The following is a 13,040-nucleotide window of genomic DNA, read 5'->3' as shown; positions in this document are numbered from 1 at the left end:
CATGTTATAGTCATCCTTTTATAATGTACCTGAGTCTAAAATAGCCTCGTGTTTTACGGAAATGTTGCTTAGGACAGATAATGCATTAACTCGCAAGTAGAATGATCTCCACAGGAGCATACATCACGCCACACTGGAGTAAAACGAACACAGACAAGCACATCTCTGTATCCTGGGTCTGGGGAGCGGGGACTGACACCCCACAAGCAGGTACTACGAGGAGAGGTTGCTGCACAGAAAGGTCTACTTAGGTCTACTCAGGTCTACTCACCAGGAGAGAGGACAGATAATCAGCCTACTTCCTCTGAGGAGGACATAATACTGACTAGAAACAGCCTAAAGCTTGTGGGCAGAGGAAGGATTGCAAAAAGTTAGGATAAATTTACCTGGTTCCCAGACCCATGGTTCTTAGCCCTGGCAGCTCATCAGAATTACTGGGGAGTTTAAAAAAAATTAAAATTTAAAAAAAGTGGGGCACCTGGGTGGCTTAGTCGGTTAAGCATCTGCTTTCAGCCCAGTTCATGATCTTGGGCTCCTGGGATCAAGCCCCACATCGAGTTCTCTGCTCACAGGGAGCCTGCTTCTCCCTCTCCTCCGTGCTCATGCTCTCTCTCTCTCTCTCTCTCTCTCTCTCAAGTAAATAAAATATTTTTTAAAATTTTTTTAATTAAAAAAATTAAATTTAATTAAAATTTTTTTAAAGTGACAAGCCCTAACCCCAAGAGTGCCTGGTTTAAATTTTCTTGGGTGTACACAGCATTTGTTTTTTAAAAAGCTCTCTAGGTGTTTCTAAGGTGCTGCCAGCATTGAAAACCATGGACTCCAACAACCAACAAACTGAAAATAAAGTGCTGGGTATAAGCCTGACTTAGCTTTTAGGTAAAAACACAAAGAGAAATGGTCCCAATGACTACTTCTGGATAGTACTGAAGGGCAGACTAGCCCTGTGTGGCTGGACCTAAGGGTACTGAAATCACATCAGAAAGGAGTGGAACCAGACTGGGTTGCAAGGGCGCTACCTCTCCTGAGGGCCCCAGGCAGACCAGTGAGGTGGTGGTGGTGGGGGGGTACTTTCGCCAAGCAGGCTGGTTAGAGGCAAATATGTACAATGCTAGGGACTTCAGGATGAGAGGGTCCCAGCCTCGAAGACATGAGAACCATCAGGGGGGCTCCTAAAATTCCCAGACACACCACAGACCAATCCAATGAGACTCTGCAGGGGTGGGACTCAGGCAACATGTTTTGAAGCTTCCCACTTGACTCCAGTCTTTGGCTAAGGTTGAGATCCACTTTTTTTTTTTTTTTAAGATTTTATTTATTTATTTGACAGAGATCACAAGTAGGCAGAGAGGCAGGCAGAGAGAAAGGGGGAAGCAGGGTCCCTGCTGAGCAGAGAGCCCGATGCGGGGCTCTATCCCAGGACCCTGGGATCATGACCTGAGCCGAAGGCAGAGGCTTTAACCCACTGAGCCACCCAGGCATCCCATGAGATCGACTGTTTTAAATCATGTTTGATGTTTAGTCTAAATAAATTGTAGCTTTTCAACATTTCATCTGGAAAGGCAATGGAGAGGCCAACAATCCCCAGAGTTTGCAAACCAAGAACCAAGTTCGGGTAGGAGTAACAGCAATAGAGATGGGAAAATAAAGGGGAAAGAAAGGAGCGGAGGTTAAAGGTGGGTGATGGAGATCAAGAGAGAGACCAGCAAGGCAAGGGATATAGGGTGGGACAGGGCTGCTACTCAGGCCACAGGCTGTCAGCCCAATCGTGGGTATGGATCCTACCTAATGTCGCCTGGAAAACTCTAGATTGCCTTTTCTCTTGTGATTGGAAAATGTCCCCTGCGCCAACCTCGAAGTCCCTTTTGCTGCCATTCAAACGTTTTCCGTATTTCCCTCCCTCGGAACAGCTGAGGGAGGGAAATACAAGTGAAGGTCAAGGGCGTGTGTACTCCTAGACTGTAGAGCCTTCTCGACAACACCAGTGAGCCGGCCACAGCCTTCCTTTACAACTCCGGTAACCATGGCGGCCAGCCCCTCTTGAAAATCAAGCTACTAGGAGGCTCTTTGTGTAGCGTCAGAATTTGTTTCCCTGGACTTCCTCACTTTGTTTGCAATTCTGCCAACTGGAGTCGGAGGGAAAGAGCAGGCAGTCCCAAGAAGATGAGATTTTCTTCTCTCATTTCTCTGCTTCCGCATGGGCTTGCTCTCCTGCTGCCTGGGTTGAAGTCCGCCCCCCGAAACAACCCCCCACCCCCACTCCCTGCCTGGCCACTCTTCTCTAAATGCATGTAGTCTGCTTTCCTCTCTATGGATGCCACGACCCCCGAAGGAATCTGAACAGGTCAAAGAGATGTTCACGGGGCACCTCGGAATACACAGAGTTAGGGGGACTGTTTTAGCAACACGCCCCATGCAATAATGAGTATGCAGGCTTTACCTCAGATAGTCTGGAGCTCCATTTTGCAGAAGTTACTCGACTCTTTAAAGCTTCTCTTATCTGGAATGAGAACAAAAGGGGTTAAGAATTAAAAGATTATGAAAGTCAACACAGATGCACAGACCAGACCAACACTGTGGGGAGAAAGTGGGTTAGCAGCCAGGCCCTGTCACTGGGATGTGGAGGGGTCTGTAACTCAGAAGAACGCTTCAGGAAAAGGTGGGGAGAGGGAGAGACACAGGAAGGCGAGGCCAGCACAGGAGACGCCTATTCAGAGGCCTGCAGTGTGAACCCCGTGCCTAAGAAATACAGTTTGCCACAAGTTTGAGGAGTCTTTGATTTCGCTTTGGTAGCAGATTTTTGGGAGCACTTGATAGTTAGACATTTCCTGTGGCTTGTCTGTTATTTGAACTCCCCTTTCTAGGGGCTCTGGGGTGGCTCAGGTGGTTAAGTGTCTTCTGTCTTCAGCTCAGGTCATGACCCCGGGGTCTTGGGATGGAGACCTGCATCGGGCTCCCTGCTCAGTGGGGAGCCTGCTTCTCTCTCTCCCTCTGCCCGTCAGCTCGTCAGCCCCTCTGCCCCTGCTCATGCTCTCTCTCGTAAATAAATAAAATCTTTATTTTATCCATAGTTAAAAAACAGAATCCTATGCAACATAGCAAAAATCCATGGAATAAAGAAAATAAGAATAACAAATAACAATTATATTTTGTATGTTAAATATATATTAAATAGATTTAACATAAGTATACATATAAAATGTAAATATATTTAATACATATTAAATAATATATATGATTATATAAGTATATTAATGATAATATAATATAAAATAGAAATACATATAATATACTAATAAAACATGTTTATGTATTAATGTTATAAATAATATATAACATGATATATAATAATATAAACTAACACAGTATAACGCTAATATGGCAATTTATATATATATATATATTTTTTTTAAGATTTTATTTATTTATTTGACAGAGAGAGATCACAAGCAGGCGGAGAGGCAGGCAGAGAGAGAGGAGGAAGCAGGCTCCCTGCTGAGCAGAGAGCCCAATGTGGGACTCGATCCCAGGACCCTGGGATCATGACCTGAGCCAAAGGCAGCGGCTTAACCCACTGAGCCACACAGGCACCCCAGCATATTTATATATTAAGCAATTTTTTTAAAAGATTTTATTTATCTGTTTGACAGACAAAGAGAGAGAATACAAGCAGGGGGAGTGACAGGCAGAGGAAGAGAGAGAGGGAGAAGCAGACTTCCTGTGGAGCAGCGAGCCCAATGCAAGGCTCTATCCCAGGACCCTGGGATCATGACCTGAGCCCAAGACAGATACTTAACCAATTGAACCACCCAGGAGCCTCTATATTAAGTAATTTATTAATGTATCAAATATACTTTGTTTCTTATATTATATTTTGTTTTATTTTCATATACTTTTAAAAAACACTTTTCATGCCTGTCATCTCATTTTATTCAAGAAATAATCCTATAAAATAGATAATATTATGTCCATTTTACAACAGAGGACATTAAGATTAGTAGCCAAGGTGACACCCAAAGCCAGTTGACTACTGAGAAGGACTGAGACTTGGCTTTATGTCCCCAGACTCCAAACCAACTTGTCAATTTCCCTACATCTCTCCTGCTGAATGCGGGCACTGTCTTATTTCTACTTCCACTTCATAAAATGTTATTCACATTCTGAGGACTTATAGTTAGTTCTGTCTTCACAGTTAATGGGTACCAAACCTCTCCAGCTCGAAGTGACTTCATGCTTCCCAGAAAATACAATATGCTTTGTCACACACGGCATCCAAAGGAGGAGAAACCTCCCCAGGGCTTGGGGCTGTGCCCTCAAGGGTCCACGGGGATATGGGGAGACAACCTAGAGCTTCTATTTACATTTTCTTTTTTCTCATCTTTTTTAAAATTTGTGTTTCATAACATGCAAAATACATACTTTGTAAATTGACAATAAACACATCTGGGGACATATGCTCATTACTTTTTACTGATCCTAAAAAAAATTTGTGAAGATTCCTGGCATAAACAACTTTATGTCAATTAATCATGTACGGTCCTTGACATCTTTGAGTCTTGACCTTTTACATTAGAACGTTAAATGTAAGAGGTTTTGATCTTCATAGAAAGTTCTAGGTCTTAGAGTTCTTTGCACATCTCGTAACACCTGGTAAATTAATAAATAATAATGCTGCTGCCGTTTTGACAATAATCACTAGTAGTGGTATTACAATTAATTTTAAAAAATCACTTGGTATACAACTGTGTACTACCTTAAATGCTTTCTGTGTATTTTCACTTAACAAAATCACATTTGTTCTTTACCAGGATCGAGCAGAATAGGCAGGAAAATCATCATAATCTCTGCATTCCTTTTGGGGGATCTGGGTTCCTGAGACTTAAGGAACTCTCCCAGTGGTACAAAGTTTGTACCGGAAATAGAAAGACTGAAACACCAATACTCTACCACTTCTAAATAATTTTTATTGGGTCGATATGGTATCCTCATAACAAAATGAAAGGACCAGTGTGAAATGCCTCTTTCATAAATCTCAGCTATTAACTTAATAATGGAATTAACTAATTAATAATAATTAATTAAAAAATCAACCCTGCAGCAAAGGTGTTTGCTTCTACATTTGAGAGAGTTGATTACTTTGCTCACTCAGGAGGCAGCATAGTATAAAGGAAAGAGAGTGATCTTAGAAGGTGAGTAAACATGTGGTATTCTATTCATTTGTTTAGTTTTCGTCTGTTTTCACCACTTACCACCTACACACACACATCTATACTTGGAAAATTCCCTTCCCAGAGTCTACAGCTCTTTAAGGTGGAACTCAATGTCCTGACCTCCCTTGCAGCAGAGATCCAGCCACGTGACCTGGACTCAGCCAATCAGACATGACAGGACAAAGAAGCAGGTGCCAATGGATCCCAACAGGCAGGGTGGAGATGATCTACAGGACAACAGGAGCAACAAGTCTAGCTCAGCATCTGCTGCCTGATATGGGCCTGGTGAGCTGTGCTATCTGCACCCAGGGAAGTGGGGAGGAGCACAGGTGTCTAGTCCTGTCTCTGGATTGGAAATTGTTCCTTGGGTGTAGCCTCGAGTTCTCCAAGCCAGAGAGACCTTCCCGAAGTTGATCTTGTGAGATTTAATCAATCCTTTTTCTGTTTCAGCTTGTTAGAGTGGTTTTCTGTAGAGCTCATGGGCAAGTTTAATCACTCTGAGTTTCATGGTCCACATCCATAAAACTGAAAATAAGAATACCCAAGATTGTTTTAAGGACTAGAGCTAATGTATGTGCAATGCTTAGTTCCGCAGGAGTTTGGCAGATGGTAGATTTTACTTGCATCATAAAGAAGAGTGATGCCGTGTGCAAGTGTCCGCACAAATGATGGAGGTCGGAGACACTCAGTAAGTGGTCTTTACAAGTGAGGATTTCAGAGCCAAGTACGGATCATGGGGGAAAACAAAAGGAAGAAGGATTTGTGATACCTTTGGGTCCAGGATTGTTCCAAACACCAAGATGAAGAAGCCCTGAGAAACACAGAAGAGGGAAGAAGAGCCATTTAGCCATTTTAAATACCAGTACTCATCAGTTTCTAGTCTGGTTAAAATAAATAAATAAATAAAATCAAAAACAATTTAATAAAATTTTGACTCTCTTACGGTCACAGCACCTAGATTCACCATTCGATGGATACTGATTAAGCATCTTCCATGTGCCAGCCTCATGCCAGACACTGGGGAAACCTCAGTAAATCAAACAGACCAAGGTCCAGGATCCATACCAGATGGTGGGACTTTCTTTTTCAACCGGTTAAAATAAAAGTGTTTTGCATTTATTAGGAGCTGTAATAGTCTGAGCAAGTGTCAGAGAATATGTTGGGTCGTAGACAGCAGCCTTGCAGTCCTTGGACAAACTATAATGAAAGAAACTTCCATAGAAAAAATATCAAAAGTGACTATGCTCAGCTTCTGTTAACACTCTCAACCTCCTCCCCCCATCCACAACCAAAGATTGTTATGAAACTCACAAAGGAAGTCAAGCGCATGGACCCTCAGAAGACTAAGACCCAAAACAGACTGAGCTTCTAAGCACGTAACGTGTGCTCAGAAACAGATGCTCCAAATAGGATAACATGGAGGGAATCACTTAGCTTGCAGATCCCTTGCCATCCATACAAAGTCAGACCCCATGAAAGTCAAAAGGAAGCTGTTCCTCTATAGGATAGTCCATTTGAGTTGTCCCAAAACACTCCCCTGAAGAAGGAAGGAAAAATATTTGTCCCATTTCCAGACAAGGAGAAAGAAACTCAGAGATTCAACTTTGAAAATGTGATAAATTGCAGCACTCATTAGACAGTTTCTCCTGAAGGTGTGGTTATGCAGGTCCTAGCTCACCTGAGAAGAGAACTGAGCTCATGACCTTTCATTAACAAGGCATCACCTTCAATTTCATAATTGAACATGAAGGCTTATATAAGGCTTATAATAGGCAGATGTCTATTAAGACACATAGTTTTAATATAAATGGCACCATAAAGATGTTGCAACACGGTGGTCCTCAACAGGAATGATACCAAACCCACTGCTACCTCTATTTGTAAAAAAAACTTATCTGAGAGATGGAAGATTTCACAGGCATTGGTGCTTCCCATATAGCTCATCCATTCCCCTAAACATACCAAATATACCTATCCATTCAGCCAGTCCAGCAAGCACTTCAACGCTTGGAGACCTTCTGTGAGATTGCTTTTCTGTGTGACATGCTTAGCCTACGAGATAACTGTTGAAATCTGTCACAGTATCTACCAAGAAAATGTCATGGATGTCATGGGCCATTAGGTTACGAAGTGTCATTTGTATAAAAATGCTTGGGACATGTACACCCAGGCCTGGTTCTGATATAATGGATACATAAATCGGAATCTCTATGAATTTTGCTTAGGATTTAAATTTTTTTAGTATCTAGAAACCATGATTTTAGCCTGTTTCCTCTAAAAAGTACATTCCTATGGCTAAAGGACAAAGAGGACTTCTCTCCATATAAGGTTTTCAATTCTCGGGGCTAAACTAAGTATATTCACATCCACAACGCTTAGCATAACGCCTGACACAAAATACTCAATAAATGTGGTGTCTCTGTATATTTATTTGTGTGTATGTCTGTGTCTATATCTGTGTGTGTGTGTGTGTGTGTGTGTGCTTAACAGCTTTATTATGCAACCTGCATTTGTACAGTCATTTATCTTACTCATACATACAGTGTAACTGGGAAATATTCCACTAGGATCACTTTTCATTGGTCCCACCGAGGGAAAAGTTACACAAAATATCATTTGGAAAATCTGGATAAATTATTAATCAAGGGTTTAGTATCTGATTGATAAAAATTCACTGGTAGCAGATTCTTTGCAAATCTTTGGTAGATAAACCACAACTGGAGCAGATAAATCTCAAGGTGTTCTCCCAAATTTTAAAATATATGCTTTACGGAAGGAATGCCCCTACCCCCGCCAAAATTTATCTGCTAAATCCTAATGCCCAATGTGAAGGTATTTAAAGGCATGATTTGGGGAGGTAATTAGGTCATGAGGGTAGGGCACTCATGAAAGGGATTAGTGCCATTACAAAAGAGACCCCCGAAAGCTCCCTGGCCTGGCCTGCTATGTGATGATATAGCAAGAAGATGGCTATGAGGCAGGAAGCAAGTTCTCTCCAAACACCGCATTTGTGTGTACCTTGACCTTGGACTTGCCAGCCTCCAAAACTGTGAAAAATAGATCTCTGTTATGTATAAGCCACACAGTCTGTGGTGTTTTTTTTTTTTTTTAACAGCAGCCCAAATGGAATAAGACATTAACTTTTCTCCTACTAAAACAACTATAAGGGGGTCTCCAAACCTTACCCAGCCCACAGTTACTCTCAATAAACGCAAGAGAGGATACCAACCAGGAGTTGCAGGTTATAAAGTGTGCAGTCAAGTCAGCAACTAATACTTCCCCAGCAAAGGGGCAGTTGAGCTTTAAAACCAGTAGAGGTGCTCCCACAGGGCTAGGACCAGGAAACCTCCAAGAGTCTTTCTCCTACATCTTCTGGACCCTACAGTGTGTTCAGGGGTATCCCTTCTCTGTCCGCTCCATCAGTACCACCTGCCCCTCATCCTAAGACTCTGCTAGTTCTGCTTCCTTCCTCTTGCTTGATTGTGTTCCCCCATGTCAGCTGATGGAGGGCTCCCCTTTCTCCTCCCACCCTGGGCATCCCAAGGATGCCTTGGCCCACTGATTCACTGGTAAATAGCCATAACCAGCTCTACTAATTTGTAGCATTTGCCTGTCTCTGTGGTTAAATACTCCCACACTGGCTGATTTAAATCTAGCAATGCAATGTCACCAAATGTGGAGTTAAGAAGGGATGGGCACATCATTATACAGCGTGTCCCCCGTACATATATAATAGATGAAAACAACCTCACGAGCGTAGGAAAATGTGGACAAATAATTAGGAATTAATGGATTTTGAGGATGTAGGACCTTACACAAAACCTTTGTTTTATTTAATTACAAGTTTGCATATTTAATTTTTAATGAGGTCAGCTTGCAAAACTCCTGAAAATAGAAGTCATTTCTCTGGAGACAGGACAAGCCATCTTGCAGCACACCAGTGCCTAGAGCCTGCGCCAGTGTCTGTCCTTCATCCACACCCAGGCTCAGCTTCTCACATCCATCAGTACTGGCATTTAGATGAGCTCCACCCTCCTTGGCAGGAGTCAAGGCAGAAACTGAGTTGAAATTACAAATTGATCTTATCATGATAGGTAAAGGAGCTCATGGTACCAAAATGCAAATGCTCACAGCCTAGTCGACCAAAACTCACAGGCAAGAGGACCAAAACTCACCGGGGAGACAAGGAAAGGGAAATGCAGAGGAGTAGATACATGAACTCCTTAAGGGCTCCTGACAAACAGGATGGGATATGCTGATCAGAAATTTGAGAACGCTAGGTGATTATACCAGCCCTGGCCATGACTAGCTGCATAAACTTGGGTAAAAGCTATATAAAAAATGTTTTTTTGTAGACATGCACAAATACAGAGTCAAATTCTGAGGCACCTCTATTATTATTAACCTTGTTTGCCAAGGCATCAAAATGCTTATTGTAAAATGAAATCATTATATTTAAATTTTGAAAGAGAAAAAAGAGAAAATATTTGACTTCAAATCTCTATTATCCACCAGGTAAAACATTTATTTTCAAATAAGTCTACATTCAGGAAAAAGGATTATTGTAAAGGTCATTAGAAAAACAAATGCTGGGGTGCCTGGGTGGCTCAGTGGGTTAAAGCCTCTGCCTTCTGCTCAGGTCATGATCTCAGGGTGCTGGGATCGAACCCCACATCGGGCTCTCTGGGCAGCAGGGAGCCTGCTTCCCTCTCTCTCTCTGTCTGTCTCTCTGCCTACTTGTGATCTCTGTCAAATAAATAAATAAAATCTTTAAAAAATTAAAAAAAAAGAAAAACAAATGTTTTCTTATCAGCTAATTCTTATCTATGTATTTAACATTCAATATGATAAACTTTGGCTCATTGGTACATAGTGACCAGAAAAAAATGAAAAAAAAAAAAAAAACAAATTTCAGTCAAGTAAGGGATTATTGAATATGGAATAACTACTATGCAGCCAATAAAGAGACGTATTTATACATAGTTATCTACTAAGAGGCTACCATGTATTTTTAAGTGAAAAAATAAGGTGCATAGTAATATATATCCTAACCCCTATATTATGTCAAAATATATTGTATATAAGCATAAAAATTTGGCAAGGAGACACATGAAACTGTGAACATTGTTTAATTCATAGAGGTGAGAGAAGAGAAGGGAAACTATTTATCTTTAATACTGTTCTGTATGACTTGCCTCATTAAAATAAGATGATTTCCAACGGGAACTAAAAATTCCAAATGGAAAGAAATATAATAAAGGTGCACATTTTAATATCTCCAGTTAGGTACCGAGATTTGGGGGAAGTGGTAGTGTTTAAATTTCTAAACAGTAGCGGTTCAGCCTTACTGTTGTGCTCTTTATAATCTTTAGGTCATTTTGATACTTGGTGCTTTCCCAATGTTTTATTTCATTTTCCTAACACCCTATAAGGTTGGCAGTATTATACCCATCTTGTAAGTGAAAAAAATGTGGCTCAGAAAAGTTAAACAAATCCCAATGGAACATTACACATCAAATCAAGATTTGAACCCAGGCCTTTCTGGGGGAAAAGCTTATTTCCTGACTCACTATGCTACTCCAAGTCCATTGTCTTTCACAAAGAAATACCATTGCAGAAGCTCCTGATGACAAATCTTCTTCCTGAATTCTCTCCCTTAGTACCGGGTCAGTAGAACCTAGACTTACCTGGAACGCATTGAGCAAGGAGAAGATGATGTGGAAGGCCAGGTTGCTATCATCGATGACCGTGGCTATCCCGAATCCCCACGTCAGGCCCAGCAGCGGTGTGAGGATAGCGATATTCTTACTGATTCTCACAATGGCTCTCACTTCCTGGAACATGGAACTGCCAACGGCGGCTCGCTGGGTCTTGACAATCACCAGGGTGACTGTGATCAGGTTTACGACCACAATGGCCAGGGCTGGGACCACAAAGGCCAGGAGGGCCTTGGTCATGTCCCAGTTGAGCCAGCAGGCCTCAGGCCGTAGGTAGCCTTTGCTGGGCTCAGTGGCAGCAACCGTGACAGCAGCAATGAGCAAAGGGCACCCGTAGCCAACTGAAAAGAGAGCAGCCACCAAAACTGATTTGGGCAGTGTATGGAAAACAATCAGGATTCCATAGAGGATAAGGAGTGCCTTGGCCAGCATCCAGAAAAACACAGAAAGGTAAAAGAAATGAACAAAAAACGTTGCTGCCACACATCCGTTGTGGTGTGTCATGGGACCACTAAGAAAGGAAGCCACAATGAACCACACGTCAGCCATCAGCAAGGTGGCAGCAATGTTGGCGATGCACACATGGCGTAAGTATGAGATCTCTGTCTTTGTCACTTGGCCCCAGACCAAGACCTCAATGATCAAGCAAAGGACCAAGCTGCAGATCGAAATGCCCAGCCCTATGTACGTGATATGAGTCAGGATCGGGCTCTCCAAGATGTGGGGTGCCATGAGAATGGAGAAGGAGGTAAATAACCTGCTTGGCCTGCATTTGCAAACAGCTTGCTGGGAGTTTTCTTGAATTATTTGACAGGCCTGCTGGTCCCATCTGCTCTCCAGGGAGTGCCAGCCAACACACTGTGTCCTCCTCTCCTCCGACTTGCTGATCTTTTCAAAAATCAATGAGATTCTTTTAAGTTCCTTGGGCAAAATGACAGACAAGACGAGCCCATTGACAGTAACATTCTCCAAAAGACTGGCTTCTAAGATGGCTCCAAGAGTCGGAAATGCAATGCTGATGGCCCGGGAAGGAGCAGGCACCTTCTGAAGTTCATCTCTACCAATCAGCACCCGCCCAGTGATCTCACTGCCCGTGTCGTTAATTCTCATTGAAAAAGTGAAATTCTTCCCAGCATTGTCTTGGGATATGGTGGTGCCCATAGTATGAATGAAGACATCTGATATGTCAATGGGATACTTATTTATAGATAGCTTTCTTGCAAAGGAATTGACCGAGTGTAGCAGGACACAGCTGCTGTTTCTTTCAGGGATGAAGGTCCAGTTTGAGATGCTTTTGCTGTTGAGAATGTGGTTGGCCATGATACTGTAACTCTGCCAATGAAGAGCCAGAATTAGTACTAAGCCACTTCCCGAATCTGCCGGGACAGTCAGGATTCACTTTTATAAAGTGTGGTCCTCCAGCCAGTTGCATAGGCATCCCCTGGGAACTTCTTAGAAGGATGGACTCTCAGGGCCCACCCCAGACCTAGTGAATCAGAATCAGCCTCGTAATGAGATCCCCAGGGTACTGGTCAGCCAACAAAGTTTGAGCTGGAGAATAGTGCTAGGAAGGAACTGCCTTCATGTCATGTATGAAGAGTCTCCCTGGGAGGCAGGCAAGTGGGCAGCCTTCCCCAATCTCACTGACATCAGCACCTCCCCTTCACACCGTGGTGAAGCCAGCCACTTGCCCACCCTGCTCAGAATACCCAATCTTGCAATAAATATCTATTAAATCCCAACTGTGTGCAGGACCCTGGACAGGAACATAGAAAATTGAAATTTGACACCAGAGGCTGAACCTCCTTTTTCTCCTCTGCCTCAAAGATTGAAAGTAAAAGAAGTGAATTCAGGTCCACTTCACACTTCTGCAGCAGACACGTATGGCTGTATTCTTTGCATTCGCTTAATTTCCACTTTAGCATCCTGTTCTGACTCACAAGTAAAAGTAGGAAAAGTCTTCCTCTGCAGGAACCAGAATAGTTCTTAGAGGTTTTCAGTAGCCAAAATATACATTGGGCAAGCTTATCCCTGCATTGGACCCAGCATCCAAGAAGTTCTGTTTCTAAACATGTACTGGTTGTGTGTTCACCTTTTCTGTTTTCCTCTGTTG

At 42.5% G+C, this 13,040-nt stretch overlaps 1 protein-coding gene across 1 annotated transcript in view; it reads right to left on the bottom strand.

Annotated features, from left to right (window-relative positions):
* Positions 1-13,040, bottom strand: part of ADGRF2 (adhesion G protein-coupled receptor F2) — a 40,920-nt gene that overhangs the window by 4,352 nt on the left and 23,528 nt on the right. The window contains exons 6-8 of the mRNA XM_032340208.1: positions 10,898-12,259; positions 5,980-6,021; positions 2,441-2,500 (exon numbers count right to left, since the gene is read on the bottom strand). Of these exons, the coding sequence (XP_032196099.1) occupies positions 2,441-2,500; positions 5,980-6,021; positions 10,898-12,259 (1,464 nt within the window). The remainder of the gene's footprint in view (positions 1-2,440; positions 2,501-5,979; positions 6,022-10,897; positions 12,260-13,040) is intronic.

This window comes from Mustela erminea, chromosome 4 (assembly GCF_009829155.1).
Source record: "Mustela erminea isolate mMusErm1 chromosome 4, mMusErm1.Pri, whole genome shotgun sequence".
Taxonomy (NCBI): Eukaryota; Metazoa; Chordata; class Mammalia; order Carnivora; family Mustelidae; genus Mustela; species Mustela erminea.
Note: the sequence above shows the minus strand (reverse complement) of the source record. Positions and strands in the feature narration are given on the sequence as shown.